This window comes from Bos mutus, chromosome 24 (genome assembly GCF_027580195.1).
Source record: "Bos mutus isolate GX-2022 chromosome 24, NWIPB_WYAK_1.1, whole genome shotgun sequence".
NCBI lineage: Eukaryota > Metazoa > Chordata > Mammalia > Artiodactyla > Bovidae > Bos > Bos mutus.
The window spans coordinates 41309896-41324335 of NC_091640.1; the positions used below are offsets into that span (position 1 = coordinate 41309896).

The 14440-nt window shown below is 53.3% G+C and overlaps 1 protein-coding gene across 1 annotated transcript in view; it reads left to right on the forward strand.

The window, feature by feature from the left end:
• Positions 1-14440, forward strand: part of MTCL1 (microtubule crosslinking factor 1) — a 113011-nt gene that overhangs the window by 68241 nt on the left and 30330 nt on the right. The window contains 2 exon segments of the mRNA XM_070361497.1: positions 4326-5501; positions 6493-6648. Of these exon segments, the coding sequence (XP_070217598.1) occupies positions 4326-5501; positions 6493-6648 (1332 nt within the window).

The following is a 14440-nucleotide window of genomic DNA, read 5'->3' on the forward strand; positions in this document are numbered from 1 at the left end:
GAGGCCCAGTGCCCACCCCTCTGTGAATCCCCCCTCCCCATTCCCTTGGGTCTCTCCTCTCCCTGAAGCCCCCATCCCCACAGCAGCTTTCATGGAGGGCCAGGGAGAAGGAAATGGCAACCCACTCCAGTGTTCTTGCCTGGAGAATCCCAGGGACGGGTGATCCTGGTGGTCTGCGGTCTATGGGGTCACACAGAGTCGGACACGACTGAAGTGACTTAGCAGCAGCAGCAGCAGGCCTGGTGAGCCGGAGAAATGGCAAGGCTTAGCTGTTTTCTTCCGTGTCTCTGCTGCCCAAATCTCACTTTGGAACTGCTAATAATGGGGACGTTAAAGCCTGTTGTCCCCAGATGCTGGGCGCTTCGGCCCCTGGCCTTCAAGACTGTTTCAACTTCTGGCTTCTGACCGGGGAAGAGCTGTTCTTTAAAAGCGTCATCTTTGCATATCGTGGGGTGACTAGTGCAGTGCACTCACCGGGGGTCAGTGAGGCTGGGAGCAGGAGGGGGAGACCTGAGAGTGGGGTCATTGAGCGGGGAGTTTCTGTCTGGCAGAACGGAGGAGCCGAGCACCTTGGGAACTGCAGGTCTACAGCCAAAGCTCAGAGGAAACTGCCGCCCCGGCGCAAGGTAGGAGCGCGAGCAGCGGTCGGCGGCGCTGGGGTGCTGGCCAGAGGCAGACTTGCAAGCCAGACAATATACACCCGCAGCGTTATATTTCTGTTGCTTGTCAAGGCCTTTCTGCTGGTGGCGGCGGTGGTGGTCCTGTGTGCGTCCTGCCCCACCCCGGGCCGTGCTGGGCTTCTCTGCCACACCACAGAGAGTCACGTGGGCCGGCTACTGGATCTGCTTCATGCTCCTTCCTGGAGCTGTCGGACCGTCTCCTGAAACCAGAGCTCGAGGTCGGCCTTGCCCCTCCCGGGGAGTCTTGGCAGAGTTCTAGAAAGTCTTCAGTTACCAGATAAGATGGGTGTCCAGCCTGTGCTGCTACAGCTGAGGCTGTGATTCCCCCATCGTATCAGAAGAAGTTGGCCTCCTGCCCCAGAACAGGCCAAGCCCGGCTCCCCCCAGCCTCCCCTTACCTTCATGCCGGCTTCGGCTGCCCCCACTGAGCAATGAAGTTGACCACACACTCCCTCGGTTTCAAAGACGGGCCTTTTTTTTTTTTTTTTTTAATCAAAACTTGCATTAGTCCTGGTGGCAGGGCTGGCTGTGCATGGGTGTTGCATAGAAACAAAGCATGCTTTCATCATATGTTAGAATTCCTGGTGTGGGGGTAGTTTCTTTCCTTAAGGAGCTGGAGCCTTTTTGGATATTTGGTCAATCCTCAGGTAATCTATGAATCGGATGCTTACTAGGGTATGTCGTAGAATCCTGCTTTTTTACCCGGCCTGGGTTTAAGTTCGAGGAGACAGGGGAGGAAGATGGTTCTGATTTAGAATCAGATTTGTGGGGAATGGCAGGGGGTCGGGGGACAGTGTAAGGTTTCCAGAAGTCAAGGCGATTTGAGGGCTTGCTGGGGTTTTGTACCATGTAGGGGGGTGCAGATAAGTGCTTCTATCTGAGCACAGAGCCCTGGGGAACACCAGACTCCATGTGCATCCTCCAGCAGTTCAGCTCAACTTCTGGGGGGAACAACCCTCAGGAGAGACAGCCTGAGATGCCCTGACCCTGGTTTGAGATAGAAGCGTCCTGAACTATGCAGGGGGCTCTGCTGCTCGGCCGCCACCATCTCAAGGGCTCACCAGTCGTGAGATTCCAGGGAGGGTGGGTCAGGACACTGGTCCCGCCTGGGACTCTGCCCAGGCTTGAGTCCCGGGCTGAAGGTGGAATTCCCCTGGGACAGGTGACATTCCCCTCCACTGTCTCCACGGCTGTCTCCAGCACTGAAGTGAACTTCTGTGCTTAAGTTGGAGACAGGATGGTGTAGGTGATTCTAGACTCAGGACAAGCACTAGCTACCAGGTTCACGATGGGGCTAAACATCTTTCTCTCCTGGGCTTGTCATCCCTGAAGTGATTCATTTACAAAGTACTGACACTCTGTCTCCACTGACACCTGTTTTAGTTTATTCAAACCCCTTCTTGTGACAACAAAGACCTCTCTATATTTGGACACATAGATTTCTTATAAATCTATATCAAAAAATTTAAAAAGATGCTTTTGATCTGCTTTTGAAAGTTCTAAGAACCTGGGTTGTTTAACATGCCAATTTCTGGTACACAATATGTATTCAGTATTTCCTGAAGGAATGAATAACAAATAAGTAGGCTTTTCCCCTTAGTGTTAAGTTAGGATTAAATACTGTATGTGTTTTATGGCCCATGTATTCTGTGTAGGCCCTGTACATCGTTACCCCAGCAGTGATGGTAACCTATCTTGCTCCATTGCGTGGCCAGTCAGCTTTACTTCCAGTTGTCGCAGACCCCTCGTTACGTCCACCTTTGTTGTTGTTGTTCAGTCGCTAAATTGTGTCTGACTCTCTGCGACCCCATGGATTGCAGCACACCAGGCTTCCCTGTCCCTTACCATCTCCTGGAATTTGCTCAAACTTACGTCCATTGAGTCGGTGATGCCATCCAACCATTTCATCCTCTGTGGCCCCTTTTCCTCCTGTCTTCAATCTTTCCCAGCATCAGAGTCTTTTCCAATGAGTCAGCCCTTCGCATCAGGTGGCCAAAATATTGGAGCTTCAGCTTCAACATCAGTCCTCCCAATGAATATTCAAATTTGATTTCCTTTAGGATTGATTGGTTTGATCTCCCTGCAGTCCAAGAGACTCTTAAGAGTCTTCTCCAGCACCACACTTCAAAAGCATCAATTCTTTGGTGTTCAGCCTAACCAAAACCAAACCAGACCCTTAATGTGAGAAGTTCTAGATCATGAAGACTGTGCCCTCCTCCCAGTGACATTTATATATCACTCCTGATATGCAAAGAGGAAGAAAAAAAGTTACTTGGTCCTTTCCCCCAAATTCATTGAGTTTCAGACAAAGCAGAAAGTTGGCTTCAGGTCTAGTGGTGAGAGGAGGCAAGGTAGGGGCTCCCAGGGAGGTCTTTCTGCCTAGTGGTGAGTGTGCAGCAGGAACCCGTGGAGAATGAACCATGTTCTCTTGCTGACCCGTCTGCACAAGTGACCAGCTGGAGGAGCTCCCCCCACCCCCAGGGTTGATTTGCTGGTTTGATGACTCTTCCTCCCCTGGTGATGGGATGTGACCACCAAATAAGGAGGGAGACTTTGTCTAAGTCTTGGTTCCCAGGAATCTTTTGGAACTTGATGACCAATCACAGAGAAATGAGTCATGACATTGGTCACTGTTGCCAGCCACCCAAGTGTCATTTATGAAGCTGTAGCATGAGCCCAGATCCAGAACTGATGCAGTTCCAAGGTGTGGAGACCGCATGGGGAAGGCAAGGGTCACTCTCTAGTTGGTCCTGAAAGGGCCTTCTGGACCTTGGTCGAGCAGTGTGGGGTTTTAGCAGACAGCCTGCTCCCGTGACCCTCCAGAGTCCTCTGGGTACCTGAGGAGCCCTACTTTTTAGATTTTAAACCACTTAACACCTTGCCTTGGGTTTCTGGGATTAATTTCCTGCTGTCATAGCCACTAAAACGTGCTGAAGTCGAGTTTGCATGGAGAGAGGGTGTGAGTCATCCGGGCCTTAAGTTTACAGTATCCATCTCATACTAACCGCCAGAGCCGGGTGCTTACTCTGCAGCTTAGCATCCAGAGGCCCTCATGCCCATCATCTTGAGTCATCCTCACGTCATCCATGGGATGAGCTGGGGGAGGAGGATGGTGGGGGGGTTGCCTTGTCTTAGGTTCTCAGATTTGTGGAAAGCCAGGCTGATTTGGGGTCACCTGGCCTCCCCATCCCGTTAGGACCTATGAGGTGCTGGCGGCCCCTCTGTGGAGGGAGGAGGTAAGTGGCAACAGGTAGAAGTTGGCACAGAGGCCTGTCCACCTGTCCCAGGCTAAGCCTGGGGTCTGGGGTGTCTCACAGGTCAGGATGGACCCAGAGAAGTGGGGTGGGCCGCCACACTGTGGTGGTGCTGGGCTTCATTGCTCACTCCTCTCCATTCATCTCCTGGGTGATGGTTTTCATGTGCACCTTTGCCCAAACAGGCCTTGGTGCCCCCATGAAGGACCAGGCCTGCCCCGTCTGTCATGGCCCCTCTCGGTGGACCCCATGCACTGACCCCATGCACACATGGTGTTTCATGTGTGGTGTGTGTGTGTGTGTGTGAGGGGTGAGGTGCGAGGAAAATCGTCAAAAACAGGAAGGTGTGATATTTTCAAATAACCCTGGTCTGGGCTCTCTCTCTGGGCAGGATGACAGCGCGGATCTGAGGTGCCAGCTCCAGTTTGCCAAAGAGGAGGGCTCGCTGATGCTCAGGAAGATGGCCAAGCTGGGGCGCGAGAAGGACCGGCTGGAGCAGGAGCTGCAGAGGTACAGGGCCCTCTACGGGGACGCTGACAGCCCCCTGCCCACGGGCGAGGCCGGCGGGCCACCCAGCACCCGGGAGGCGGAGCTGAAGCTGCGGCTGAGGCTGGTGGAGGAGGAGGCCAGCATCTTGGGCCGGAAGATCGTGGAGCTGGAGGTGGAGAATCGGGGCCTCAGGGCTGAGATGGAAGACCTGCGCGGCCGGGAATCCCTGCCCGGTGGGCCGACCTCGCCCTTCGGGGGTGACTCCCTGGAGTCCTCGGCTGAGCTGCGCCGGCACCTGCAGTTCGTGGAGGAGGAGGCGGAGCTGCTGCGGCGGTCCATCTCCGAGATCGAGGACCACAACCGGCAGCTGACCCACGAGCTGAGCAAGTTCAAGTTCGAGCCGCGGCCCGAGCCGGGCTGGCTGGCAGGGGGCGGGGCGCCCCTGCAGGACGAGCTCCAGGCGGTGCGGCTGCCGATAAGCGAGCTGAGCGGGGAGGTGCTGACGCTGCAGCCGGGCCCGCACGCCCCGAGCCCGCGGGACAGCGATGCTGACAGCGACACGGGCCGAAGGAGCGACGACGGTGAGGACGGACGCGTGCAGCCTCGCCGGGAGGGCCCCATTGGCGGCGAGAGTGACTCGGAGGAGACCTTCGAGAAGACGTCTGGCTTCGGAAGCGGGAGGCCGTCGGAGGCCGGCGAGTGCCCGGCGGAGCTGCTGCGCGCGCGGGAGGACTCGGAGCGCCTGGCGAGCATCAGGCACGAGGCGGAGCGGCTGGAGCGCACGGTGGAGCGCATCATCACGGACACCGAGGCCGCTCTCCCGGGCGGAGAGGCCTCGCCCGGGGCCTGCGGCCAGGGCATCAGGGAGGAGCCCCAGCTGCTGGGGACCCTCAACGCCAGGATGAAGGCATTCAGGAAAGAGCTCCAGGCCTTCCTGGAGCAGGTGGAGCGACTGGGGGAGGGCCTGTCCCCGCTGCCTCAGCTCACCGAGTCATCCAGCTTCCTGTCCTCTGTGACCTCCGTATCCCGGGACTCCCCGGTGGGGAACCTGGGCAAGGAGCTGGGCCCGGACCTGCAGGTAAGGGGGCTCCTGGCTCTGCCTCCCTGCTCCGTCCTGCTCCTCCTCCTTCTCGCTGGCCTTGCCGCGCTCCAACTCACCTTGCTCACAGCTGCTTGGTTATGATCGCAAACCTGCATTGTACTAAAGCCTCAAGTTTCAACCAAAGCCTTTCTGTTGGTTGGGTTTCTCTCTCTCTCTCTCTCTTTTTTTTTTTTGGTTTGGTTTGGTTTAGCTCTCTTTTGTTTCCTTGTTTCTTTCCCCCTTTCCCTTTTATTTTTAACCACGCCACTGCTCTTGGCTAAGAGGTCCTCCCTCTTGACACGAGGCTAACCCACTGGCAGCACCAAGGATGGACGCATTCTGTCCCTTCTCCTTTTTTTTGGCGTCCTCAATGACCAGCCATCTCGATGAAGAAGCAAAGAGGAGTTTGAAGCGCAGTGCAAGCGCTCTTCGAAGTCAGGATAATTAGCAGACTCCCGGGAGCGGGTGCATCCGTGCCTGGGTTCACCGCCCCAGGGACAGTCCAGCCCACCGGCTCCCTCTGTGACACAACTGGGGCAGGCAAGGAGCGTGGTGGAGAGAAGGATGGCTTTGACAGCATCCCGGAGCCGAGGGCGGCGAGTGGTGTGGCTCAGACGGCTCTCCGTGCACCGCCCTGGACTGTGGCGTTTGGTGCCCGATGCCTGACTGCGGGCGAGTCTCGCTCCCGCGTCCCCATCGCATGCGCCTCGTGACCAGCGTGTTGCATTCTCCCGTTTCTCTGTTTGCCTTTCAGATCTCTCAGCCTGCCGTTTTGCTGCTCCTCCTCCTGGCTCTGTTCTCTCCTCTCTCTGACGCCGCTGTGTTTACGTTGGTTTCTCTGGTCATGCTTTTCCTCATCCCATAGATTTCCAGCTGTCTGTCTACCTCCCCCCGCCCCCACCTCACCCTCTTGTCCTTTGTGTTTTGTTTAAAATTGTAAGACAAGAACAAAAGCAAAAAAAACAAATCCCTCCCATGCACCTCACAGTCCAAACTGAGAGATCAGATGGAGTGGCAGCCGGGGCAGGAGCGAGGGGAGGAGCGGGGTCACCTCCATCTCCGCACCGCACGGGAGCTGCACCGCCGAGCCGACGGGGATGCCGGGAGCTGCCGGCCTGGAGCCCAGAGCTGCTTCAGCCTCGAGGTGAGCAGGGGTCCCCCTCACCTTCCCACTCCTCCTTTGCTGTGTGTTTGTGTGACGGTTCCCACCTAGGTCCAAGGCCCCTAGGGAACATGATGGGGATATGGGGCATGTGGGATCAGAGGGGTACTTAACTGAATCAGAATCCATGGCATACAACTGAACTGGGGGATTCACACGGTGAGGGCAGGGGGCCTGGAAACGAAGCGAAGCGACTGAGACTGATTCATGAGGCTCTGTGGCTGCTTGTCAGGCAGTGAGGAAAGCAGGACTGAAAACCAAGAGTGTCCCGCCTGTGTGTCTTGCCCCGCCCCCACCTGCTCCTTTTCTGGATGGTGCTCCAGACATAGGGCAGAACCCAGGGATGCTCTTCTGACCCGGGGGCTCTTCCGCAGTCTCTGTTGCCATAGCAACCCATGTCCACAAATCTCACAGTCACTGTGGATAGTACTGCTTTTCCTCATCCTATAGTTTTCCAGCTGCCTGTCTACCTTCCCCACCCCACCCCACCCTCTTGTCCTTTGTATTTTGTTTAAAATTGTAAAACAACAAAAGCAAAAAAACAAATCCCTCCCATGCATCTCACAGTCCAAACTGAGAGATCAGATGAGTGGCAGCCAGGGCAGGAGCGAGGGGAGGATCGGGGGTCCTGTTGTAGGTCACAGTTGTCCCGTCAGCGAAGGCTCCTCCCTTTAGGTAATTCCACCAGGACAGAAGGTAGGTGGCCCTGAGGTGGGTGTCTGGCTCTGGTACCGCCTGTTGAGGAAGTTGCGGCAAGGTTAGAGCTGCGTGTTCTGCATTAGGAGAGGTCGGGGTGTTTGCTTCCGGAAGCAAACAGAAGCTCACTTCTCAGTCGGGTGAGAAAGTCCCCTAAGAGTGCTAGGTGCTATGTAACGAAGTATGAATAGTGATCAAGAACCAGAAGGAATATGTCTTGCTGTTGAAGACTGCCTGGCAGGAAGGGGTGTCACGGCTCCAGTAGCTGATACCAATGTTCTCTTTGTTCTGGTGTGATTTTATAACTGTCAATGTACAGTAAAAATGGGCAAAAACTAGCCAATCAGACTACATCGAATGACAGCACATGTAAGGCCAAAACCAGCCCATCTGCATCCTGTCCTGCACACAGGTTACTTTGGCACGAAAACTCATGGCCAGAGGCCGGGCCACATTGCCACTCTTCTCTGCCCCCAGAGGCCCTTTCTCTGGGTGGTCCGGTTCCCTCCTCCCTCTATACACCGTCCAGGGTGTCCTGTCTACCAAGCGTGTCCCGTTCACTGTGATGAGGTCAGAGGACTCTCTGCCCTGCACCCCCAGGCCCTGCTGGTTCCCCAGGAGCAACAAGTCTACCCCTGACTCTCCTGGGCATGTGTGCTCTGCAGAGCTTCAGAAGCCACAGAGAATCTGGAGAGAGGAAGATGCTTAGCTGAAACAGTGCCGTGGGAAAATAAACCTTCGTAAAAGGGCACGTAGCAAAGTTAGCTAGTGCTGTGCGGTGACTTTGGGTCACCAAACAATACAGCTCAGAAGGGATCTTCAGACAGACCCCCTCATTCTACAAGTGGGAAGAAAGCACGAGGCAGTGTCAGCAAATTCTCCCCCACCCCAGCTGACTGGTGATGGAGCTAGGGCCAGAACTGCCTCCTCGGGCCTGGCCCGTCCTCTCCCCACCCCCGCCCCTCCCATGAGGAGTGCTACCTATTCAGCAGGGACTGGCCCCCACTGACCACTCCCCACCAGGCCTGGACATTCCAAAAGGCGCTCCATCTCCTTGGGGGCCATTTCCAAACCCAGATCACTCGGGTGACTAATCCTTACGCCCACTATCTTGCCATGGAATGTTTCATCTTTCAAGCGTCTGTCTGGTTTCCTTTAATTTTATACGTTCTAATGAGACAGTAAAAAAATAAAAAACAACTCTGTAAAAGGCAAGGTCCAGGAGCATCATTTCCTAGAAGGGGAAACTGATTTACTCAGGAGTTAGACACACTTCATTCTGACTTTTTATTCACCAAGGCATTTCACACAGGAGAGAAAACTCATGTATGCAGACACAATTTTAAAATACTTTCTAAAAGATGACACCCCTCTGGTTTCTGGCCCCTCTGACAGCTCCATAGTTTTTCCTTTCATGATGAGAGGAGCCCCATGTTGATCCCACGTAGGGTCTGGTTCTCTGTGTGTGTCCCTGGCATGGATGTCACCCTGGGGCTCAGCTTGGCCTTTGAATGTGAAATTGGGTTAAAGGATCGTACTGTGGACAGTTCTGGGGGGCAGAACCCTCAGAACCCTTTAGTGAAGACTTCGCTGGCAAGACATTGCCAACACTTGGTTTCCCATGAGGCTCTACTGGAAATTGTACACACAGTAGCAGGGCAGCCGGCCAGAGAAGTGACTCTGGGTTAAAGACTCGGCACAGGGCACGGATGCCCTGGAGCGCCGTGTAACTGCGGGGAAGGCAGACGGAACAGACGTTTTCGTCTAGAATGGGGCTGAGACTGAGGCGAGGTGTACTGCCAGCAGGGTTTTTTTGTTTTTAAATTGACGCATAGGTGATTAACAATGTTAATTTCTGCTGTTTGGCAGAGTGACTCAGTTACACACATATATACATTCTTCTTCATATTCTTTTCTGTGAAGCTTTATGACAGGATATTGAACTATACAGTATGACCTTCTTGTGCATCCGTCCTGTGTATTCTAGTTGGCATCTGCTAATCCTATCCTCTTCCTCCCCTTTGCTAATGGTGTCTGGACTTCCTCTTCCGTTGCCCTTGACGTGACCTTGGTCTGTCTGCAAACACTAACTACTCTTAAACACATGTGAATTTCCTTCAGCCCTTGGCTCCTTGGAGGTGCTAGTGGAGGGGTTGACAGAAGCCACCTTAGATTGGTGGCTTCAAAGAAGAAACAACTTTCTGAACTGAAGCTGAAGTTTAGAAGATTCCTCAAGTCCCATTTATGAAGTGCCTTCTGTGTTTTTTACGTTATAGATTTCACGTTTGGGGAAAGGGGACAGAAGCTAAGTGCTTATTTGGGAAGATTTGGGTAGACACCAAATCTTAGTAGTATGTTTAACTACTACTAAGAAGAAGGCAATGGCGCCCCACTCCAGTGCTCTTGCTTGGAAAAGCCCATGGACGGAGGAGCCTCGTAGGCTGCAGTCCATGGGGTCGCTAGGAGTCGGACATGACTGAAGCGACTTAGCAGCAGCAGCAGCAGTCACAACAAGACGAAAAAGAAAATAGCTGCCTCTTATTCAGTAGCGTGTTAGCAGATCACAGGTCTGCATGGTGGGAGGCCTGCCCTTTGGGCTGCACATGCTGAGCCCCGGGGGGGCACGGTGTGTCCATATCCTCGCCCAGCCCCTCAGAGCTGCCGCAGCCAGAGAGAGCCAAAGTCCCAACCTGCCAGCACCCATGAGCCTGCTAATGCAGCTACAGAAAAGTTAACCGCTCAGAGGAGAACAAAGCGAGCAGACTTCAGAAAGGCCAATACTCTGGTTGCCTGTTCCTCTCGGTGGCTGCCAGCAAGATTCCCATGTGGCACGGGCGTCTTCCCGGGCTTTGCTCCCTGAGGCTCCCGGCAAGTCTGCTGAGAGCTTCCATCTGTTAAGAAAGCAGGATACGGAATATATGGTTTGGAATGTGCCGGGCGCCTTAAAAATAGTGCTGAAGGAGGAGCACAGGCATGGGTCAGATTACACGTAAATATGAGACTGAGCCTGTGCCCAGAGGATCGAGTTTCTGGGTCAGAAATCCCGGAGTCCTTCTCTCAAGCCCCTCCTCCTGTCCTTTCATCAACGAGAGCACTCTTCGGCCTCAGCTGTGACATACCAGCCTCGATGAAAGGATGTGGGGTTTATATGCCAAGTACGCAGGCACAGGTGCTGACCCGATAAACCGCTTTGGAAAGAAGCAGTAGCAGAACTGCCCCGAACAAAATGGAAGTCATGGGAGATGAGGTCACAGGGAGGGAGACAGAATGGAGTCCTGGTGAATGAGTAGCGTTGTTGTCACCTAGTAAGTAACCATGTGGAAAGATTTTTGATTTTTTGGTTTGATTTGGTTTTTGTTTGTGTATTGAGGTAGCGAAGTTGTCTTTCGTGTGGAAAGTAATTTATATGCCACTTTCTCTGAAGATGTCCGGGAAATGAGCAGTGTAGTCGTTGTGGCACAGGCCATGTAGGGGAAGGCTGGAGTGTGGATTCCCAGTGATAATACAGGGAGGTGGTCGTGCTGTCGAGATGAACACGTGTCCATGGCAGGGGGACCACCGGGGAAGGCGTCGGTGGAACGTAAACGAACTGCATAGGACGAGGTCAATGTGTTTGGTGACTAATCAGAATCTTAGGTGAGTGGGATGGTTTCTGCAACTCAGTGATGAAGGGGAAGTATGTATGTTTGGTGGGAATCTCTGTTGTTGTGTGAAACCTTTCTCACGTATGTGATGTGTATGAGCATGTGCAGTTGTGTGGCAGTGGTGGTGATCCTGGATGGCAGATTCTGCCATCGCCTGTTTGTATTTTGGTTTTTCCAACACTAGAGTGGCAGCGTCCTACCTAGGAGCAGTTACTTGTCCACAGAGCTTTATTTCTTTTAATGTTGGCTTATTTTATTTTTGGCTGTGCTGGGTCTTCGTTGCTGTGCGCAGGCTTTTCTTTGGTTGTGAGCACTGGCTACTCTCTTGTGGGGTGCTCGGGCTTCTCCTATTGCAGAGCACAGGTTCTAGGGCGCACGGGCCTCGGTAGCTGTGGCACACAGGCCTAGATGCCCTGTGGCATGTGGGATCTTCTCCGACCAGGGATCAAACTCGTGTCCCCTGCATTGCAAAGGTGGATTCTTAACCACTGGACCAGTGGGCAGCACATCATGCTTCAATGTCAATGATGCCTAAGATTTTTAATAGGACAGTGTTTCCATCTCTAAAAAACATGTCATAAAGGAGCTCGGCCTCCTCTGTCATTGCCATTTGGACATAAAGGTGTAAAAGATGGATTTTACCAGTAACCGTTTTATTGAAGATTCCTGTAGGTATTTTAATGTAATGTGGCAGGCAGACCTTGTGCAGCTCCTCCGAGGCACTGGCGTCTGTTCAGTGAAGGAGCCCCAGGCCACTCACCCTAAGCATCTTGGGTGGGGGGACTCTGGGGAAAAAAAGAGAGGCCTCCCAATGGGGCAGGAAGAACTCTTAACAAGAAAGTATGAACTCATTAATTATGCAACTGAGGGAGACACTCATGGACTTGGGCAGTGAGTCCAGAAAGCCGTGTGTGAGGCAGTCATGCATGATCGCCAGCTCTGATGCCCGCAGCTTCTAGAAAGTCATCTAGAAGCCGCCTATGTGGGGCTGCCTCCTCTTGGCCTGGTTTGTGGCGCTGTGGTGGCCGAAGCCCAGGTGATGGCACTGCTCACCGACCCGGCTGCCAGGTTAGAGATGCGGGCGGAGCTCTGGGGGAGCTGCTGAGAGTCACTCTCTGCACCCGCGGGTATCTTGTCACTCTGTGCCCCTGCCTCGTGCACGGGTCTGTCCCGTGTCTTCAGCTTGGGCCAAGTTCTCACTGCCACGAAACCCCTTCCTTTGTCCCACCAATCAGCTCTGGGGCTCCCCCAAACAGAATGTATCCACTAAACCCCTTCCTTTGTCCCACTGATCAGCTCAGGGGCTCCCCCAGAGTGTATCAATAAAGGAGCTTCAGGGTCAGCTTGCGCAGGTAGTCAGACTACATCAGAAAGAGGCAGTGAGATTGACAGACACTATCTGGAAGGTAAATATGACCTGGATCCAGCACCACCTTCTCTGTTCGTAAGCCCCGAGAGAGAGAGGCTGGGCGGTGCTTTATAGGGACTCGGTCTCATGCACCAACTGGGCAGCCTGGACTTGGAGCTGGAGGGCACATGGATAAGGGCACCCAGTCAAGCTGCCCACCTCGGGGTGTCTCACAAAGATCACTGTCTACCTTCCTGCTGGGCTGGAAAGCACACTTTTCCATCCTGACTTTGGTCAGTATGTGGTCTCAGGAGATGTGGGTTTGATCCCTGGTTCGGGAAGATCCCCCGGAGAAGGGAATGGCAACCCACTCCAGTATTCTTGCCTGGAGAATCCCCATGGACAGAGGAGCCTGGAGGGCTGCAGTCCATGGAGTTGCAGATTTGGTCACGACTGAAGGAGTAACGCGACAGACAAGCTTTCCTACAGCCAGAACCAGTAAAAGGCCTTCCAGGGCGCTGGACATGAAAATGTGTCCGTAATGTACAGTGTCTGCAGATTGGTACATTTCGTCAGTATCAGGTCAATTTTCTGCTAGATCAACAATTCACCCGTTGTATTAAAAAAAAGCTGCCACTAATTGGACTGTGGCCTTACAGCTCTTTAAGCCATTTTAGAGTAACCTGGTCCTGGCTCAAAATCCTCATCCATTAAGCGCCTCCCCAGAGTTCCCAGGACCTGGGATCACTGTCCCCAGGCCTCCAAGGTACCTGCCACCCCTGACACACCCGAGACGCAAACCCAGGCTCGAATGGCCATGACTGCTTCTCAGACCCTTTTGTGTTTGTTCCTGGAAGACATCTGTTATCTTTGAAAACAAAAACCAGATGATCTTGAGATGGCACCATGGTGTTTCAAATGCATGTCTTATGCACAGTAAGGTATCAGTATGTACTTACTCTGGCAAGGAATGTGCATGCCACTTAAGCCTCATGTTGTCTGTGGTTCTGCTCATCTAAATGGGTTAAAAACTGATCAAGGGAGCACCTTCTGCCATGAAGCTCAGGGAGAGCCAAGCCAGGTACCACTAGACGTGTCCCTTTTTTTTAAGTTATATTTACAGGTCAAGTTTCACATATTATCACCAAAGAAAAGTAATTTCATATCACCTGAACCTAATCCCTAGAGAATTTAGCTGTTTGTTTGTTTTTTACATTGCTCCAAAAATCATGTTTGAAAATGAGTTTATCCCTGGAGATGCTGTCAGCAGAACTGCAGGTTCCTGGTGTTTCTAGTACTGGATTCAGGATAAAGGGCTGTGGGGTGAAGACTCTCCCAGCCTTGGCTGGAGGCTCTGAGCAGTCATCTGGGCTTGTTGAAAGGGAAAGGGGATCCTGGAACAGAAGGGCCTTGGAGGAAGAGGGAGCAGAGCAAGCCAGTCAGGAAGGGACATTTCCAAGAGGTTATAGATCAAAAAATAAACTAAAAGAATAGACCCTCCCAGGGCTGTGCCTCCCGGAGCCAGTCCTGGGGCACCCGCCTGGCACTGGGCATGCACGGTGGGGGTCAGCTGTACTCGCAGCTGAAACCTCACAAGGATCTGTCAATGGCCTGAGATAACACACAAATAAATGGCAGACACTGGGCTTCCAGCAGTCAGGCTGCCCCCTCCTCTCCCTGTCCAGCTCCATGTCCACAGGGGACAAAGCCAGTGCTGGGACTCAGGGCTGCTGAGTGTGTGAGTGAAATTCCCAGCTTCAGGTGCCAACGAGGTCTGGTGTCAGCACCCAACTTAGTACTTTCTCTAGTACTTCAGGGAAACAAAACCAAACCCACCTGTTGGTTTTTGACACAAGATGGGGTGTTAGGGTAATAGCAAGACTGGCATTCTAACCCTTTCTGGTCAGTGGAGCAAAGACTTTCAGCATATATATCACTTTAGCCACCATGGATGCTATTCCTGTGCCCTTATCTGCACCCCATGTGCAGTGGAGTACTAGCTTGTCATCTTTCTGTCGGGGTCTGTGGGAACCCTAGGGCTCAGTGAGTCAAGGGGGAAGGACTCCCACTTACTCTGCCTGGACAC